The sequence below is a fragment of the Hordeum vulgare genome, chromosome 7H, assembly GCF_904849725.1.
Source record: "Hordeum vulgare subsp. vulgare chromosome 7H, MorexV3_pseudomolecules_assembly, whole genome shotgun sequence".
In the NCBI taxonomy this organism is placed as follows: Eukaryota; Viridiplantae; Streptophyta; class Magnoliopsida; order Poales; family Poaceae; genus Hordeum; species Hordeum vulgare.
This window is the reverse complement of record NC_058524.1, coordinates 54,178,732-54,197,064: the sequence shown is the minus strand read 5'-3', so window position 1 is coordinate 54,197,064 and position 18,333 is coordinate 54,178,732. Positions and strand designations below refer to the sequence as shown.

At 46.0% G+C, this 18,333-nt stretch overlaps 1 protein-coding gene across 3 annotated transcripts in view; it reads right to left on the bottom strand.

Moving 5' to 3' along the window:
- Positions 1–18,004, bottom strand: part of LOC123412810 (disease resistance protein RGA5-like) — a 28,994-nt gene extending 10,990 nt beyond the window's left edge. For 2 of the 3 annotated variants that reach the window (XM_045105756.1, XM_045105757.1), the window contains exons 1-4: positions 16,916–18,004; positions 15,885–15,931; positions 14,893–14,957; positions 14,778–14,809 (exon numbers count right to left, since the gene is read on the bottom strand). In XM_045105756.1, the coding sequence (XP_044961691.1) occupies positions 14,778–14,809; positions 14,893–14,957; positions 15,885–15,931; positions 16,916–17,911 (1,140 nt within the window). In that variant the 5' untranslated portion in view covers positions 17,912–18,004. The remainder of the gene's footprint in view (positions 1–14,777; positions 14,810–14,892; positions 14,958–15,884; positions 15,932–16,915) is intronic. The other variant, XM_045105758.1, reaches the window with a different exon arrangement.
- Positions 18,005–18,333: the final 329 nt, after the last annotated feature.

Sequence of the window (18,333 nt, the reverse complement as noted above, 5' to 3'; positions counted from 1 at the left end):
GCAACGTAAGGGTCAATGTCACTTGCTCAGGCCAAACCTGACTAGTGGGTCCGACTGGTTAGTGACCCAGTTAGCTAAATAGGGTTAATTAAAACAATTAACCCTGATTAGAGTTAACCTAAGTGTGTCAGTGGGCTGGGCCCAGATGTCAGTGTCTATTTGGACTAATTAAGCAAATAATTAAACTCGTCACTGACCAAGGGGAGGTCAAGCCCCTGGACAAATGGGTCAGACCCGCCGGTGTTTAGCCGCCGGCAGCATCCAGACGCGGGGGAGGAATCAGAAACGCTGCTCCGGCAACCGAAACAACAGTGGATGGCATCTACGTGACGGGCACGCTCACGCGCATCTAACTGGGCAAACCGAGGGGCTGGGGTGGATGGAATCATCGCCGGTGACAACGTTGCGAACGCTGGATCTCGGATGAGCTCGGGTCTAACGCTAAGGTAGCAGGGGCGAGGTGTTCTTGGCTCCTACGTGTGCTACGTGACCTAACGAACACGATGGATGTGTCAGACAGACTGGAGAAGCATCGGAGGGTCGACGGCGTCGAGATCTTGCGGCGGTCCGTTCGAGCGCTGGTGGAATCGAGGGCTAGAGCTCGCAATGAACACGAGGAAGAGGGGGATTAGGAGTTGGAGCTCATGATGGTTGCAGAGGGTGTTGTAGCGGGCTCGAGGATGGCCTAGATACGACATGCGGTCGTCGGCGATCTCGGCGGTCGAAGGATGCACACGAGGTCAGGGACGGCGTTCGGAGGCGTCTGGCGATGCATGGCTCGGTGAGGAATATGAAGACGTTGAGGCGGAGCTCAGGGATGGCTCAGGAAGGCGAGGGAGGCGCGGTGAATACAGTGTTCACGGCGGCGAGCTCTCGAGACTTGCGGCCATGGCAGGCAGAGAGCGAGGGGAGGTAGAGGGGGGGAGGGAACAGACATGGGCTCGTTCGGGGCTACACTAGGGCGCTTATCCCCCCATCACACTGGCTAGGGAGAGAGGCAGGCGGGCAGCTCGTGTGGCGCTCGGCCGACGAGCGCCGTGCCTTGTCTCGCCTCTGCCTACTGGCACAGGTTAGAGACGACTGGCACGGCCAGCTAGGCTGGCTAGCGGGCCTCCTTTGTCTTTCTCGATTTTGTATTTAGCTTATGTTTTCTAGATTTGCCCTGTGTTTTAAATTATTTAGGGTATTAAAGAAAAAGAAAAAACCTGAAAACAATTCTAGAGTATAAGTACATTATCGCCAAGCCCCATAATAAGTTTGGGAAATTTTGAAGCTACTCACATATTTATAGCAATTTAAAGGTCATTTTTCAGATGGATTTTTTTATTTATTTAAGATGCCAAATGACTTTGTTAAATGTGCATCACCTCTGGTATGTTGTTCCAACATTTATCGAAAATGGTGAACATTTGTGAAGGCAATTTTGGATTCATTGAAAAATTTAGTTGTTGGAATTGGTTTTCCAATGAAGTGCTAGGGTTTTTTATAGTCCCCATTTCAAGTTTAAGAAAAATTTAAACATGATGCAACACACATAACTAAACCAAGTGCAAGGGTAAACTAGGGTTGTGACATCATTCGTGGTTCCTTGCTGTCGGTGGGAGAGAAGCTACGGCCGCCGACGCCGACCATCGACCCCAACAACTTCCAACACTCAACTGGCAGGACCTTGATACTGCTTCGGATGCATTCCGTCTTTTTCGTTCATACATTGCTGGTTCTCCCATGCCTTTAGTGTATATTTTGTCTTTCCATACACGCTCAAGAAACCTTGCAGGTTCACACAAACATTTCTTCGTCACATGCATCACGTCGATTGCAGAGTGGACCTCCAGGTCTCTCCAATAAGGTAGGTCCCAAAATAGATTTTTCTTCCACATGAGTGCATGTCCCTCAGCGTCATTCGAAACAGATTGTCCGTCATGAACCTTTCCAAAGATAACTTGTGAATCCTTGACGATATCAAATATAACATCACTTGTACGGTTGACAGGCTTCTTCTGATGATCTGCCTCACCTTTGAAATGTTTGCCTTTCTTTCTTAAGTGATGCCTGCTCGAAACAAATTGACGATGTCCCAGGTACACATTCTTCTTACATTTGTCCAAATATATACTTTCAGTCTCATATAAACAGTGTGTGCATGTGTGGTATCTCTTGTTTGTCTGTCCTGAAAGGTTAATAAGAGGAGACCAATCATTGATGGTTACAAACAGCAACGATCGTCGATCAAATTCCTGTTGTTTGTGCTTATCCCACACACATATGCTTTTTTATCACATAACTGTAAAAGTTCTTCAACTAATAGCCTTATGTACACATCAATGTCGTTGTCAGGTTGCTTAGGGCCTTGGATGAGCATCGACATCATAATGAACTTCCGCTTCATGCACATCAAAGGAGGAAGGTTATAGATGCATAGAGTTAGAGGCCACGTGCTATGATTGCTTCTCTGCTCCCCAAAAGGATTAATGTCATCTGCACTTAAACCAAACCATACGTTCCTTGCCTCATCTGCAAAGCCCCCCACTTTCTCGATTTTTCTCCACTTCGACCCGTCGGCGAGTACTCTCAACATCCCGTCTTTCTTATGGTCTTCTCTGTGCCATCGCAACAACTTGGCATGCTCTTTGTTTCTAAAGAGACGTTTCAACCGTGGTATTATAGGATCATACCACATCACCTTGGCAGGAACCCTCTTCCCGGGATGTTGGCCCTCAATATCACGAGGGTCATCTCATATGATCTTATACCGCAATGCACCGCATACCGGGCATGCATGTATCTTCTGCACCTCTAATCCTAGAGGGTAGAGAACCTTCTTTGCTTCATACGTACTGTCAGGCAATTCGTTATCCTTTGGAAGCTTGTTCTTCATTATTTTCAGTCGCTTCTAAAATCCCTTGTCAGATATACCATTCTCTGCCTTCCATTGCAGCAATTCCAGTGTGGTACCGAGCTTTGTGTTGCCATCTTGCAATTTGGGTACAACCCTTTTTTGTGATCCTCTAACATGAGATCGAACTTCAACTTCTCCCTTTCACTTTCGCATTCTCTGTGTGCATCAACAATGACCCGGCGAAGATCATCATCAACGGGCACATCTAGTTCCTCTTGATCTTCAGCTTCCCCCGTTGCAGTACCACCGTATTCAGGGAACATAGGATCATCCTCTTCTTCTTCATTGTCTTCCATCATAACCCCGCTTTCTCCGTGCTTTGTCCAAACATTACAGTGTGGCATGAAACCCATCTCAAGAAGGTGCAAGTGAAGGGTTTTCGAGGAAGAGTAATCCTTCGTATTCCCACATACAGTACATGGACAATACATAAAACCATTCGCTTGTTTGCCCCAGCCACTTCGAGAAAATTATGCAGGTCGTCAATGTAGTCGGAGGTGCGTCGGTCACCGTACATCCATTGTTGGTTCATTTGCGTGCATTATATAATTAAGTATATAAACAACATACAGATCAAATTGTGCATCTAAATCAAATGAACTCACACATACACTCCACTAAAACCCACAAACCACACTACCCCTAGAGCATTTGAAATGAGCTAAACTAGTAGGGAGAGATGAGGATGAAGTTGTTAACCTTTTTAGAACACTTGGATAGTTGGTGCACCGCCAAACCTAGACAAATCTTGGGGAAATGAAGCTTGGAGGTCGAGCTTGGAGAGGAAAGAAAGCTTAAGTGTGGCTCGGGCATTTCATCAAACACCTCATGTGCATAGGAGGTGAGAACTAGAGTGCCACACACCTGCACACGATGGCCGGCCAAAAATGAGAGGACTGAGCGGGCAGGGACGAGCATATATATAGGCAATCTTTTAGTCCCGCGTGGTGTCTAGAACTGGGACTGAAGATAGCCATTTAGTCCCGGTTCCAAATACGAACCGGGACTAAAGGTGTTGCGCCATGAGCCAGACCCTTTAGTCCCGGTTTGTGACTGGAACCGAGACTAAATGTCCTAGAAGAACCGGGATTGGTGCCCGCCAAGGCCCGACCGGCGTCCTGGCCGCTAGAACTGGGACTAATGCTCTTATCAGGCCAGGACCAAAGCCATGTTTTCTACTAGTGGTCACTTCAGCGCCACAGGATGCACACCCACTAACACCAACCTCGCTTTGCGTACTGGACTTGTTCTTTTCGACCGCGTCTCCACCACGAACACAAGGTGTTCGACAATTTTCTCACAAGGTATTATGGATAGCGGCGATGAGTTTTTCTTTCACAAGTTCATTTGCTCATCGGATGATTCATCCTCGGATGATGAAGAGCTTGTGGCGGCTGCATTGGTCGTCCATGACCACATTAGTAGGATGCGTCTCGGTTTAGGGGATCAATCACTGGCCATGCTTCGGCCTTGAACCGCAATAAGGAAAAAGGTCACACACTTCTCTATGTCGATTACTTTGAGAATAGCGAGAATAGCGCACTCTTCAATGCATATAAATTTCGCTGCTACTTCCATATGTCGAGACATGTGTTCAATCGTATTCGGGAGGGAGTGGTAGCATATGACCCATACTTTGAGTGCAAGGAGGATGGCCTTGGCAAGCTTGGCTTCTCTTCTTACCAGAAATGCATTGCGGCTATTTACATACTTGCATATGGAATTTTCGGTGATCTTGTGGATGAGTATGTGCGTATTAGTGAGTTTAGATGTCTCCTCTCAATGTATAGTTTCTGCAAGGCCGTGGTGGCAGTGTTCGACCACAAGTACCCGAGAGAGCCAATTGTCGCTGATACAGAGAGGGATGCCGAGAGGGGTTTTCTGGGCATGCTTGGTAGTATTGATTGTATGCACTAAATGTGGAAGAACTATCCATTTGCTTGGCAGGGGCAGTACATGGGGCATGTGAAAGGTGTCAATGTCATACTTGAAGCGGCGACTCCACAAGATCTGGGGATATGGAATTTTTCCTTCGGCATGGCTTGTTCTCATAATGATAGCAGTGTTCGTCAGTGCTCTCCCTTTTTTGCAAGGCTTGCAAAGGCCTCTCCCCGAAGGTCGACTTTGAGGTCAAGGACCACCAGTACAACAAGGGAGATTACCTAGCTGATGGTATCGATCCTAAGTGGTCCACTCTTTGAAGACCATACCTGGTCCGCAAGGAGAGAAGAGACAGAGGTTTGCAGGAGAGTGCTAGGAAGAACGTGGAGCGTCGGTGTGCTTCAGTCTCGATGGGGTGTCGTTCAAAACCCTGCATTGACATGGAGCATGCGGTAGCTTTGGGATGTGATGACTGCTTGTGTGATTATGCACAATATGATCGTGGAAGATGAGCGTGATGATAACATCTATGACCAAGGGTTTGATTTTCAGGGTGAAAATGATGAGCCTGAGCAGGCACCTCCTTCAACCTTCGAACAGTTTTTCCATTTTCATCATGAACTGTGTGAATGGCATACTCATGTCCAGCTCGTGAATGACTAGGTTGAGCACATGTGGACTCACGTTGGCAACTAGTAGATCTATCAATTTAATTTCTTTTCATTAAAACAAATTTTGACTGGGTTGTAAGAGTATTTGATATTGTGTTTATTTTGAATGGGTTGCACTAATACTATTTCAGATGTGGAACTAGTTGCTATGTTTGCTTCAACTATTTGTTGCATGTTGATCTCGAACGGATGAGATGCGGTTGAAATGCGTTCGCGCATTGGGAGCACAGCCGATGCATCCACAAATCCGAGCGGAAGCGGCTCCATTGCCACCCCAAACGGACAAAAAGCGGACGAAATGGACTTCCATTTGGGGTCGTGCATTGGAGTTGGCCTGAGATAACAACTAGTAGGCCTCGCGAGGTGCGCGGCCTATGTCTATACGGGTGTTGTCGTATTTATATATGTTTATACTCATATTTAAGAGCAGAGGCTCGAGGGTAGTAACATGCCGCTGTTGGGGAACGTCGCATGGGAAACAAAAATTTTCCTACGCGCACGAAGACCTATCATGGTGATGTCCATCTACGAGAGGGGATGAGTGATCTACATACCCTTGTAGATCGTACAGCAGAAGCGTTAGAGAACGCGGTTGATGTAGTGGAACGTCCTCACGTCCCTCGATCCGCCCCGCGAACAATCCCGCGATCAGTCCCACGATCTAGTACCGAACGGACGGCACCTCCGCGTTCAGCACACGTACAGCTCGACGATGATCTCGGCCTTCTTGATCCAGCAAGAGAGACGGAGAGGTAGAAGAGTTCTCTGGCAGCGTGACGGCGCTCCGGAGGTTGGTGATGATCTTGTCTCAGCAGGGCTCCGCCCGAGCTCCGCAGAAACGCGATCTAGAGGAAAAACTATGGAGGTATGTGGTCGGGCAGCCGTGAGAAAGTCGTCTCAAATCAGCCCTAATTGCTCCATATATATAGGAGGAGGGAGGGGGACCTTGCCTTGGGGTCCAAGGGACCCTCAAGGGGTCGTCCAAGCCAAGGGGGGGGATGACTCCCCCCCCAAACCGAGTTGGACTTGGTTTGGTGGGAGGAGTCCCCCTCCCTTCCCACTTCCTCCCTCTTTTTTTTTCTTTTCCTTTGATTCTTTATTCTTGGCGCATAGGCCCCCTTGGGGCTGTCCCACCAGCCCACTAAGGGCTGCTGTGTCTCCCCAAAGCCTATGGGCTTCCCCGGGGTGGGTTGCCCCCCCCCCCCCCGGGTGAACTCCCGGAACCCATTCGTCATTCCCGGTACATTCCCGGTAACTCCGAAAACCTTCCGGTAATCAAATGAGGTCATCCTATATATCAATCTTCGTTTTCGGACCATTTCGGAAACCCTCGTGACGTCCGTGATCTCATCCGGGACTCCGAACAACATTCGGTAACCAACCATATAACTCAAATACGCATAAAACAACGTCGAACCTTAAGTGTGCAGACCCTGCGGGTTCGAGAACTATGTAGACATGACCCGAGAGACTCCTCGGTCAATATCCAATAGCGGGACCTGGATGCCCATATTGGATCCTACATATTCTACGAAGATCTTATCGTTTGAACCTCAGTGCCAAGGATTCGTATAATCCCGTATGTCATTCCCTTTGTCCTTCGGTATGTTACTTGCCCGAGATTCGATCGTCAGTATCCGCATACCTATTTCAATCTCGTTTACCGACAAGTCTCTTTACTCGTTCCGTAATACAAGATCCCGCAACTTACACTAAGTTACTTTGCTGGCAAGGCTTGTGTGTGATGTTGTATTACCGAGTGGGCCCCGAGATACCTCTCCGTCACACGGAGTGACAAATCCCAGTCTTGATCCATACTAACTCAACTAACACTTTCGGAGATACCTGTAGAGCATCTTTATAGTCACCCAGTTACGTTGCGACGTTTGATACACACAAAGTATTCCTCCGGTGTAAGTGAGTTATATGATCTCATGGTCATAGGAATAAATACTTGACACGCAGAAAACAGTAGCAACAAAATGACACGATCAACATGCTACGTCTATTAGTTTGGGTCTAGTCCATCACGTGATTCTCCCAATGACGTGATCCAGTTATCAAGCAACAACACCTTGTTCATAATCAGAAGACACTGACTATCATCGATCAACTGGCTAGCCAACTAGAGGCATGCTAGGGACGGTGTTTTGTCTATGTATCCACACATGTAAATGAGTCTTCATTCAATACAATTATAGCATGGACAATAAACTATTATCTTGATACAGGAATTATAATAATAACTATACATTTATTATTGCCTCTAGGGCATAATTCCAACAGAAATATCCCCTTTAGAATAATCAAAATGAAGAACATCAATATGAAAAATTCAAACATGCAAAGACAAAAATGAAATAGTGAGAGAAAAAACTGGAAGCTATATACAACTTCAAAACATTTACAGTCGGGGCCTAAACCCGTCTCAAACACCAGGATGGACGGACCGGTCACAAAAAAATACCTACCCGAACGCCTCAAACCAGCCTCAAACATCATGACTGACCGGCAACCCTCATATTCAGTTCGAATATGGGACAAATATGAGGCGGCCCGTTCGCGTCCGCCAGTTCCACCCGACCCACCTCTAGCCCACCGCGTCCCCATAAAATCTCCATCCGGATCGAAACCTAGCCTCACTTCACTCCACTTTGCTCCATCCTCCTTTTCCCAATTCATCAACTCCCGAGCGCCGGCGACCATGTCTTGCACCGACAACCACTCTGACGGCTCCGACGACGACGACTAGGAGACCTTCCTTCGCGATGGTGCCGGAGACGAGGACGAGTTGGCCCTTGGCATCGTTCTCGAGCGCTCGCGAGTGGACACGTACGTCAGCTTTGGTTCTGGTGTGACACTGCGTGTCGACCGCTGCCGCAGCGACGTTGATGCCAACCCTTCACGCCCCGTGCGTGGATCTCCGAGGGAAGCTCAATCGGCGTCGTCCGTCCGTCAGGCCCCTCCACCTCCATCCGCTGCTCCTCGCGGGCAACGGTGGGTTCTAGTGACTGCTCCACCGGCGCCACCTGCTGTAAGAGGCAGAGGGCAGGGGAGATGGCGACCGCATCTAACGATGCACGAGAGTCGTCACATCATCATTGCATGATGTTGGCGATGCTCGACGAGGATGAGCGGCTCCTCCAGCGTGTATGTCTTCGATCACTTGCGACAATGGAGATAGACGCCCGTGGGCTCTAGATGATCAATGCCAAAGCGCTCCAGCTCGACATTGAGCAGTCCAAGTGGGAGGCAGCGGAGGCGGCGACAGAGCTTTCGAGAGTGGAGAAGCTCAAGTGGAAGCAGGACTCTTGCTGCAATTATTGCTCTTGTGTGTTTTGTAGAATGTTGTCAAATAGTACAAGCACGGATTGATTTGTTTGCTAGTGCACACAGAGAGAAATAGTCCACGCAAGTCTGAGAATAATGTTGTGTTCGTTGTGGAGTTCAAAGAACTTCGCCAAAGGTTAATGTGCATAGCAGACAAGGAAGAGGTACATTTTGAGAGGAAATGAAGATGAGAGGATTAAAGTGAAGAAATCGACCCTCTTAAAATTTATCGCTGACGTGAAGCGATATTTCTTTGATGTGCCCGAAGAAGAACGGTTGCTTTCGAGAACATGAAGACAAGACTAAGACGTGTCATTCATTTCATAGTTCTTCTTTCTTTTGATTCGTAGGACCTCCGTACTATTAAGAGGGGCATAGATTCTCGAAGCTTAGGTCTACTATGATGTTTGGCTCAAGACCTATGTGACTGAGAGAAATCTCTTTTTGTTCTGAATGATTACCTGTCAATTGAAGACGGTGTTCTTTGGTTCTGCAGGAGATATCTTTCATACCGAGGAGTTAGCATTGCTTGTTCCGCAAGTAATGTTACTGTTGCGCTCAAAATCCAACCGTTGGAAACATCTCATTCGGCCGTTGGCTGGGGTGCGTATCCAATTTGGTCGTTTCCCTACACGGAAGGCTCCAACTATAAATAGCCACTCTACGCCAGCATTTATCCGTCGGCTGCTCTGCTTGAGATTCTGATAAGATTGTTTGAGCAACCGCTCTCTGAGTCATTTGAGTTTAGAATCCATTGAGAGAAAATCAAGAACCAAAAGTTAGATAATTGTTGAGCATGACAACAAATCTGAGTTAGAGTTCTTGTACCTTTAACTTTTGGGAGTTGCACACTCTCTAGACAAAAAGGTGTCGGCTCAAGTGACGAAGATAAGTTGTCATCTCGAGTCATACTATCTGGCAACCAAGAGTCATTGTGGTTTTCTTGGTGACCAAGAGTAACTGTGGTCATCGAAGAGTAAGTGTGTCGAAGTTTTGGAGATCGCTGACAACCATCTACCATGAGTGAAAATAACAGGAGTGTGATCAGCTTTGAGATGAGGGAGAATAGGACGAAGACAGATTTTCTCCCGTGTTCAATCACAACTCCCTCCGACCAGACGTAGCTCTTTTGCAGAAGAGTGAACTCGTCTACCAAATCAACTACCACCATCGAGCACAATTGGTCCACTCTCTCTATTCTCTTTACGTCTGTGCTCTGCGATGGTTATCTTTATCCCGTGCTCTTGACTGCTATTCACTTTCTAGTTGTACCATTTGTTTTGTGGCTTGTGACAATATATATTATGAACATCTCTTTTTGTACGCCTATGTTCTGTTGCATATTTGCCATTATTACATGTTGCTCTGCCATGTTGGTTATGAAAGTGCTAGTTATCGACTAGATGGGGGTGAATAGGCAATTTTTATAAAAAGCTTTGAAACAATCCATGTCTTCAAAGTATGCGGAAGCGAAACAGGATCGCAAGTAAGGCTTAGTCATCATGCAAGCTAAGATGTATCGAAGATAGACTGAGGTAGTATGAAGTTAAATGGCAATCAAGTGGATGTCTTCACACAGAGACGAGCAAACAAACGCCGCTTCACAATTCTTCAAGTATAACAATGACTCTTGGGTGTTTTAGACCATGACGCCTAACAGTTTGGAAGATCACAATCTTCAAGTATAACAAGTCTTCAGTTCTCTCAGAACGGAAAGACTTCGGTGATGCTCAAACACTCTGGCTCTACGTGTTTGGATTTATTCTTGCAGGATAGCTCTTTTGCTGAATATCTTTGAGGTGTGTTGCTCCAAAATGACAGAGTCGTATAATAACTGTGAGCGGCCATCAACTTTTGGTGGAGGGGTGGGATATTTATAGCCAACATGCAGCCCAACATGATATGACCGAAATGACCCTGGGTCAGTGGACAACTGAGACGTGTCACAACAGTCATATTTCAAAGAATCGTGTGGCAACATTACTTGGGCTACAAGTAATGCTGACTCAGCCAACTCTAGAAAAGATTTCCTCTCATTGTCTTCACTCGAAGACATAGGTGTATGGATTGAGCATCAAGTCAGCTTCTGACTTCGATCACTTCAACCCCACTTGGCAGTACAATGGTCCCTATGACTCAAGAAAGAATAAAAGAAACTACAAAAAGACTTTGTCTTCGCGTTTCATTATCTTCATGTGTATATCTTCGCGCACCACAGATGCGTCTCCATCGTATCTACTTTTCCAAACTCTTTTACCCTTGTTTGAACTCTAATTTGCATGATTTGAATAGAACTAACCCGGACTGACGCTGTTTTCAGCAGAATTGCCATGGTGTTGTTTTTGTGCAGAAATGAAAGTTCTCAGAACGTCCTGAAAATTTACGGAGAATATTTCTGGAAAATATGAAAAAAATACCTGCGCAAAGATCCACCAGAGGGGACGGGCGAGTGGGCCACAGGCTGTGTAGCCGCGGCCTCCCCCCTGGCCGCGGTACCAAGCTTGTGGGGCCCACGTGGCTCTGCCGCCCCCAATTCCAGCGCTATTTATTCCCTTTCATCCCGGAAAAAAATCAAGAGAGAAGATTTCATCGCGTTTCACAATCCAAAGGCACCGCCACATCCCGTTCTTTCCGTGGAGGGCAGATCTGGAGTCCGTTTTGGGCTCCGGATCAAGGAGATCGTCGCCATCGTCATCATCAACCTTCTTCCCTCTCCAATTCCATGAAGCTCTTCATTGTTCGTGAGTAATCTATTCGTAGGCTCACTGGAAGGTGATGAGTAGGATGAGATCTATCATGTAATCGAGTTAGTTTTGACGGGGATTGATCCCTAGTATCCACTATGTTCTGAGATTGATGTTGCTACTACTTTGCCATGCTTAATACTTGTCACTAGGGCCCGAGTGCCATGATTTCAGATCTGAAATTATTATGTTCTCACCAATATTTGTGTGTTTTAGATCCGATATTGCAAGTTGTAGTTACCTACTATGTGTTATGATCCGGCAACCCCGGAGTGACAATAACCGAAACCACTCCCGGTGATGACCATAGTTTGAGAAGTTCATGTGTTCACCAAGTGCTAATGCGTTGGTCCGGTTCTTTATTAAAAGGAGAACCTTAATATCCCGTAGTATCCATTTGGACCCCGCTGCCACGGGAGGGATGGACAATAGATGTCATGCAAGTTCTTTTCCCTAAGCACGTATGACTACACACGGAATGCATGCCTACATCACATTGATGAACGGGAGCTAGCCACATATCTCTCCGTGTTATAACTGTTGCATGATGAATGTCATCCAACAAATCACCGATCCATTGCCTACGAGTTTGTCCCACTGCTATTGTTACTTGCTCTGCTGCTACTGTTGTTACTACTGTTGCCGCTATTGTTACTTGCTTTGTCATGCTGCTGCTGCCACTACTGTTGCTACTACTATTACTTGCTTTGATGTTATTGTTGTTACTACTGTTGTTGCTACTGTTACTTGCTTTGTCCCACTGCTACTGTTACTTGCTCTGCTGCTACTGTTGTTACTACTGTTGCTGCTACTGTTACTTGCTGCTATTGTTACTTGCTTTGTCATGTTGCTGCTGCCACTACTGTTGCTACTACTGTTACTTGCTACTGTTGCTACTTGCTACTGTTGTCACTGTTGTTGTTCCTTGCCACTTCTGTCACTCGTTACACTGCTACTACCTGCTACAATACTTTTCTGGCGCCATTGATACTTCAGTTAGGAATAGTCTGCCTTGTCATCAGATCGTTTCTGGCACCGTTGCTATCATACTACCTTTGCTTCTTATATCCTGCTTGCAGATACTAATCTTTCAGGTGTGGTTGAACCGACGACTCAACTTCTTATACTGGAGAATATCCTTTCACTCCCATCGTGTCGAACCAACAAATTTGTGTTGAATATTCTACCCTCAAAAACTGCCGCGATCCCACACGCTGGTGGGCCATTGCAAGACAATTGCTAATTGTTGAGCAACTGGAAGCAGCTCTCTTCTGGCGCCGTTGCCGGGGACTGCTAGCAACCACCATTTTTTTCAACCGTCTTCAATGTCTTCGGACATTTTTGGTGGTTGTAGTTAAAACGAATCTCCAGGGACTTCTATCTGTGTTATCCCGTGAAGTCTCACAAACACATTCACCCCCAAACCATGTTTGTTGTCAATACTCCAAAACCATCAAGGGGTGGCACTAGATGCACTTACACTTTGACATGATATGTTTCTCTGCTACTATTGTCTACATGAATGCCATTAGCTACTATGCAAAAGAAATCACCACCCTCTTCTTCGCGAATCTTGCTCAATACTCCATCGAAGTTAACCTTCGCATGTACCGTATTAATTTTTCTCAGTGATCTATTTTTTAAGTTCATTCCGCTGTTGTGATTGCGAATTATTCAAAGTTTCGAAAAAAATGAATCTCCCATTCACCCCCTCTAGTCGATATACTCTCGGTCCTAACAAGGGCCTCATCGTCCGACGCTTGAAGGGCTACATCGTCATCCCCTCTTCCTCCTTCGACAACGGCGACGACAACGACCGCTCCAACTTTGACCCACCTCCTGTCGCGGATGCCTACAATAGCCCTGGCGATTGGAAGGGCAAAGGGTCGGCGACGAAAGGGTCGGCGAGGAAGTAGTGAAGTACGACCCTCTATGTGTTTATATAATCTAGCCCCTACTATCTAGTTAGAATTTGCCAGACGGTTGAACCGTGTGAATTATGTTAGTTTGGTGATCTTTTGGTGATGTTATGTGAATTATGCCCGTTTGCTATCGGTTTATATGTCCGTTTTCTGTCAATTTTGGTCGGTCGATGATCTACGTAGTATGTTGTATGATTTTGAATGGATATATAGTGCCAGATATGAGATACGCGGTTGTGGACACGTCAATTTGGGAACTGCGCGGTCTCTGTCAACGGACTCGCCTGGGCGCGTATAGGATGCCGGATCGTCCGGTTGTAAATGCTCTCATAGAGACCTACATCTTAAGTTAGATATGAAGAATGTAATTTTTCTTCAACATGCATGGAACACAAATGACTGCCAGTACATCAATAGTAGTCAATGGGTCATTAGCTACTGCAGATTTGTTTTTAGATGCTAAGGCTGCCCGTAATGGGAGTACCATAGGTAGTATCATGCATGCCAACTAAGCAATTTTGATGAGGTGACATAGAATTAAATGAAGAAAGAGAGGGTTGAGTATCATATCATGATACCGTATCATATTAAATGAAGTACTACTATGTGTCTTGCATGGCAATAAATGAGTCATCCTATGATACTAACACATGATACTCCCTCCTTTCCGGTTTATAGGGCTCAAATCTGAATCTCATCAACCAAGGTGAATCGTGAGTGGATGACATTAGTTTTAACTAGCCAATGAAATATTTCTCACACATTCAATTTCTGAGGCAATAAATGTAGCATCCTCCTTCTCATTGGACTTGCATGATGGATATAGAAAATGATGCATTCATAGCCACTCATTTCCTTTCTCTAAACTCTATGAATTAAATATGGCGTGGGACTCAAAGCACTTTAACTCAATTAGACTCAAAATGAGCCTAACATAATGAAAATCTAATTTTTTTGAGATGAGCCTATAAACCGGAAAGGAGGAAGTACTATGCATTAGGGTTGTGGTATCATACACAAGTATCATATGCATGATACTAGTATATGATACTACCCATTACAACCAGCCTAATTAAACCAAACAAACCATTACTAGCATGCTTAAATTTGGATGCGCTGACGTAAGGAATCTTTATAGGCCGTAATGAATTATTGTTTCTTTTAGTTTCAGGTAACATAAACTAACTTATTGATTATGACATATATTGAGGTGACATGAACATCTTGGGCTATCGCCCCAACAGATAAATAGCATTGAAACATTCTAGTAAAGCTGGCCATTATTTTGTGAGTACCCAACACGTTTCAGAATGGAAGAGAAAAAAATCACCTCAGAGTTGGCTTGCTTTGTATTTCCTTTATCTGCAATATAGTCAATTTCAGTTGTTTTAGAATAACTTCACCTACATATAATATAAAAATGATGCAGCATGTACCATCAGTACCTGCTAGCATCTTGGAGCTGAGGACCTCATTAACAGCATCATGCACAACGCCCATATGTGTACTTCTGTAACAAAATCACGAGGTCTCCGATCAGTCATCTCAACTCATAATTGGCAGAAAATATAAAGGTTCGTAAAGATACTTATACTAGCATAAAAAGCAATACTTCTAAATCTATATAGATATGAAAAGTTTCTGCATTGTGGAGGCCCGGCAGATTATTTAAGAAACAAAATGAATTTAGTGGACCTGGAAGAACAATGGATATAGGATATTTGATTTTGTACCTTGACTTTTGAATACAGTTACCTACTCCCTTCGTCCGAAAATACTTGTCGTAGGAATGGATATATCTAGATGTATTTTAATTCTAGCTACATTCATTTTAATCAATTTTTGCGACAAGTAGGTCTGGCGGAGGGAGTATTAAAATACATAGACGATGTTTAGCCATCTTCAACAATGTACGTATTACTTAATGATGTAATATCGTTCGAAATTATGCTAAGAACTTTTAAACCATGCAAAATTAAAGGTTTGTAGTTATTCATGACTTGTAATGGCCCCAGATTATCAGAAAGCTATTTGCAAGTCAAACTTATATGACGAATTTTGAATGTCAAAGCAAAGAGGAGCCGTGAATGATACGTGAATGATAAATCTAAATATTTATTTGCTATGATTTCATATATGTACGTGCAAATATATTTAATCAGAAAACTAAATTATTGAAATCTAAAACATGGCCACATACAAGACAAAGCAAATAACCAAGGCAACCAATTGTGTGACAATAGGGGGCAATCAATAAAGTTTACTCTTCTTGGAAGAGCAGCAAGGAAAATATTCGCTCTGTATCTAAATAATTGTAGTTGAGAAGAACTAGACTAGTTTTTTTTAACTACAATTATTTAGATACAAAGGGAGTAGTATTTACAGAAATACTAATAGCAAGATGAAGTTGGAATATTTATAGTCTTATCTCTCTCACATTTTCTGCTTATTTGAATCGCGCAGAAGGAACAAAAATTCGTTTACCTGGTAAATGAAAAGCATCAACATAAGATTATTAACAAACATGCATACGAGATCAAACATACTTTGAGCAGATCAACATAATATGTATAACCTGGCATATGAAAGCATCTTTTGGAAATAAACTTAATATTTGTAGCTTGTAGCTTTTGTCATCCAAACTATGGGGATGGCTCTAAAACCCCATCTGATATTGAGGAACTGCATAGATACTTACGAGTGGATTTTTAGAATCATTACCTAAAATAGCTCTAGGCAATGAGAGAAACTGGGCAGTGCTCTATCAATAAAGAGAATGTAGAGAAACTCAGCATGTGATTCTGAATTCAACTTGCATCTCGTAGCCTACTTTTGAGACGGTAATTTTGCGTGTCTCTAAGTTGATCTTTCGGCCAAGCATGATCGTTGGATCCTCCACCACCACCAGCTTCGGCGGCTTCTCGTGTGGGTCCATGCGTCACCGGCTGCGAAAGGGGCTGGAAATTAGGTGGAGAGCTGCGAGATGGAAGAGAAGAGTGGGAATTTTTCGCGAAAACAGGCGTCAAGCTACGAAAGTATGGGCTCCGTCTTACTTTTGGGTGGGCCTGAAGTATTGGAGTTCTATGTGGGTTGTGGCCGAACTTTCGCAAAGCCCCTCTTGTTTGGTTCCCGTTTATGAAAAACTACGATCTCCCTTTAAAAAATGAAAAATTACGATCTGAGCTGCTCTGCGAACTAATGGGGTCGTCATTGGATGGCATAGGGGTCTAAATACCTGCGTCCGGAGTACTTTTGGGGGTTAGCAACTTAGCATTAGAGATGCCCTTGGAGAGGGCCTAATATCACTCGGGTGATTTTACTGTAGTTTAGTGGATGCTGTAGTCGATCTGGGATACCTCACTTGCAAAAGAAATTAGTACTCCACCGAGGTATATATACCCACCGAAGATGCAAACTGTAGAGTGTGATGATAAAGATTGTGGTTCGATGAGGAGCTGCGATTGGTACCCTGGTTACGAGATTCGGGCGTGCGGAGGAAGACTGGGAGAGGGCGACGAGGGCAGGGATGGCTCCCTCGCGGGCAACCATGTTGCGGTACACGGCGTTGTCGTCGCAGATCTGGATGAGGGAGAGGGTAGCGATCTCCTTTTGCCGCGAGGTCCCGACCTCCACCAGCTCCAGCAGGATGGGGATGCCGCCCTCCTCTACGGTGGCGGAGCGCCCCTCGGCAAAACCCAGCAGGGAGTAGAGAGTATAGGCGGCCTTGTCCACCATGCCGGACTCCGGGTCCGACATGAAGTCAAGCAAGGGGGTCACGGCACCGGCCTCGACGGTGCGCAGGCGATTCTCGCGCGCGCCGCTGCAGAGCGCGTAAAGGGCCGTGGCCGCGTCCTTCTTCCCGCGCCCCCCGCCAGTCTCGAGGAGGGATACCAACAACGGGATAGCGCCCGCGCGGCCGACGGCGGCGGCAGCGGCGCCGTCGAGCTGGGAGAGGCGGAGAAGCGCGCACGCGGCGTTCTCCCTGGCCGCGAGCGACGTGGCGGACTTGAGCGCGCGCACGAGCGGCGGTATCGCGCCGGCCTCGACCACGATGACCTTGTTCTCGTGGCAGATTGACAGGTTGAGCAGCGCGGTGACCCCGTGCTCCTGCACCAGCGGGTCGGGGTGCGACAGCAGCGCGACGAGCGGCCGCACCGCCCCGGACTCCGCGATGCGAATCCGGTTGTCCGGGTTGTGCCTGGCGAGCAGCCGGAGCTCCATGGCCGCGCGGCGGAGCGAGTCCACGGACGCCTTCGGCGAGTCGAGAACCGCCACGAGCGCCGAGATCGAGCCGTCGGGCGACTCGACCCCGGAGGAGAGCAGCAGGCGGTGGATGCCCGAGGCGGCACCGGACGTGACGGAGAGGTCGTCGACGTCGCTGCTGCACGGCTCGGAATCGGAAGTGGAGGAGTCGCGGTAATCGCTGCCGCAATCGCTGAAGAGCTCGGAGGCATCCGAGTCCATCCTCTACGTCGGATTCGGGTGGAAGCAAATGCCGCGGCAGGGGATGTTGTTTGGTGCGTTGCGTTTTGGAGAGGAGACGACCCGACGAGCGGATGAAATTAATCAATGCCATTCCTTTACTTCTCCTCCTCTTCTTTATAAGCCCTGATAGGATGAATATTGCTTTTGGCTCCCGAGTTCATTGGAGGCTTTTAAACTCAAACTTCAAATTCAATGAAAATTTGTATTTTAATGTTTCAAAAAATTCTAAAAAAAATTACATAGATAAATGAAGGTATAATACACAAGTGTGTAAATTTTCAGAACAAAATACGTTGAAATGAGGACTGTGCAAAAAAGACAAATTTGAGGCTCTTTAACACATGTTACTATTCATCATTTCAGATCATAAATTTGTCTTTTTTATACAGATCACGTTTTAA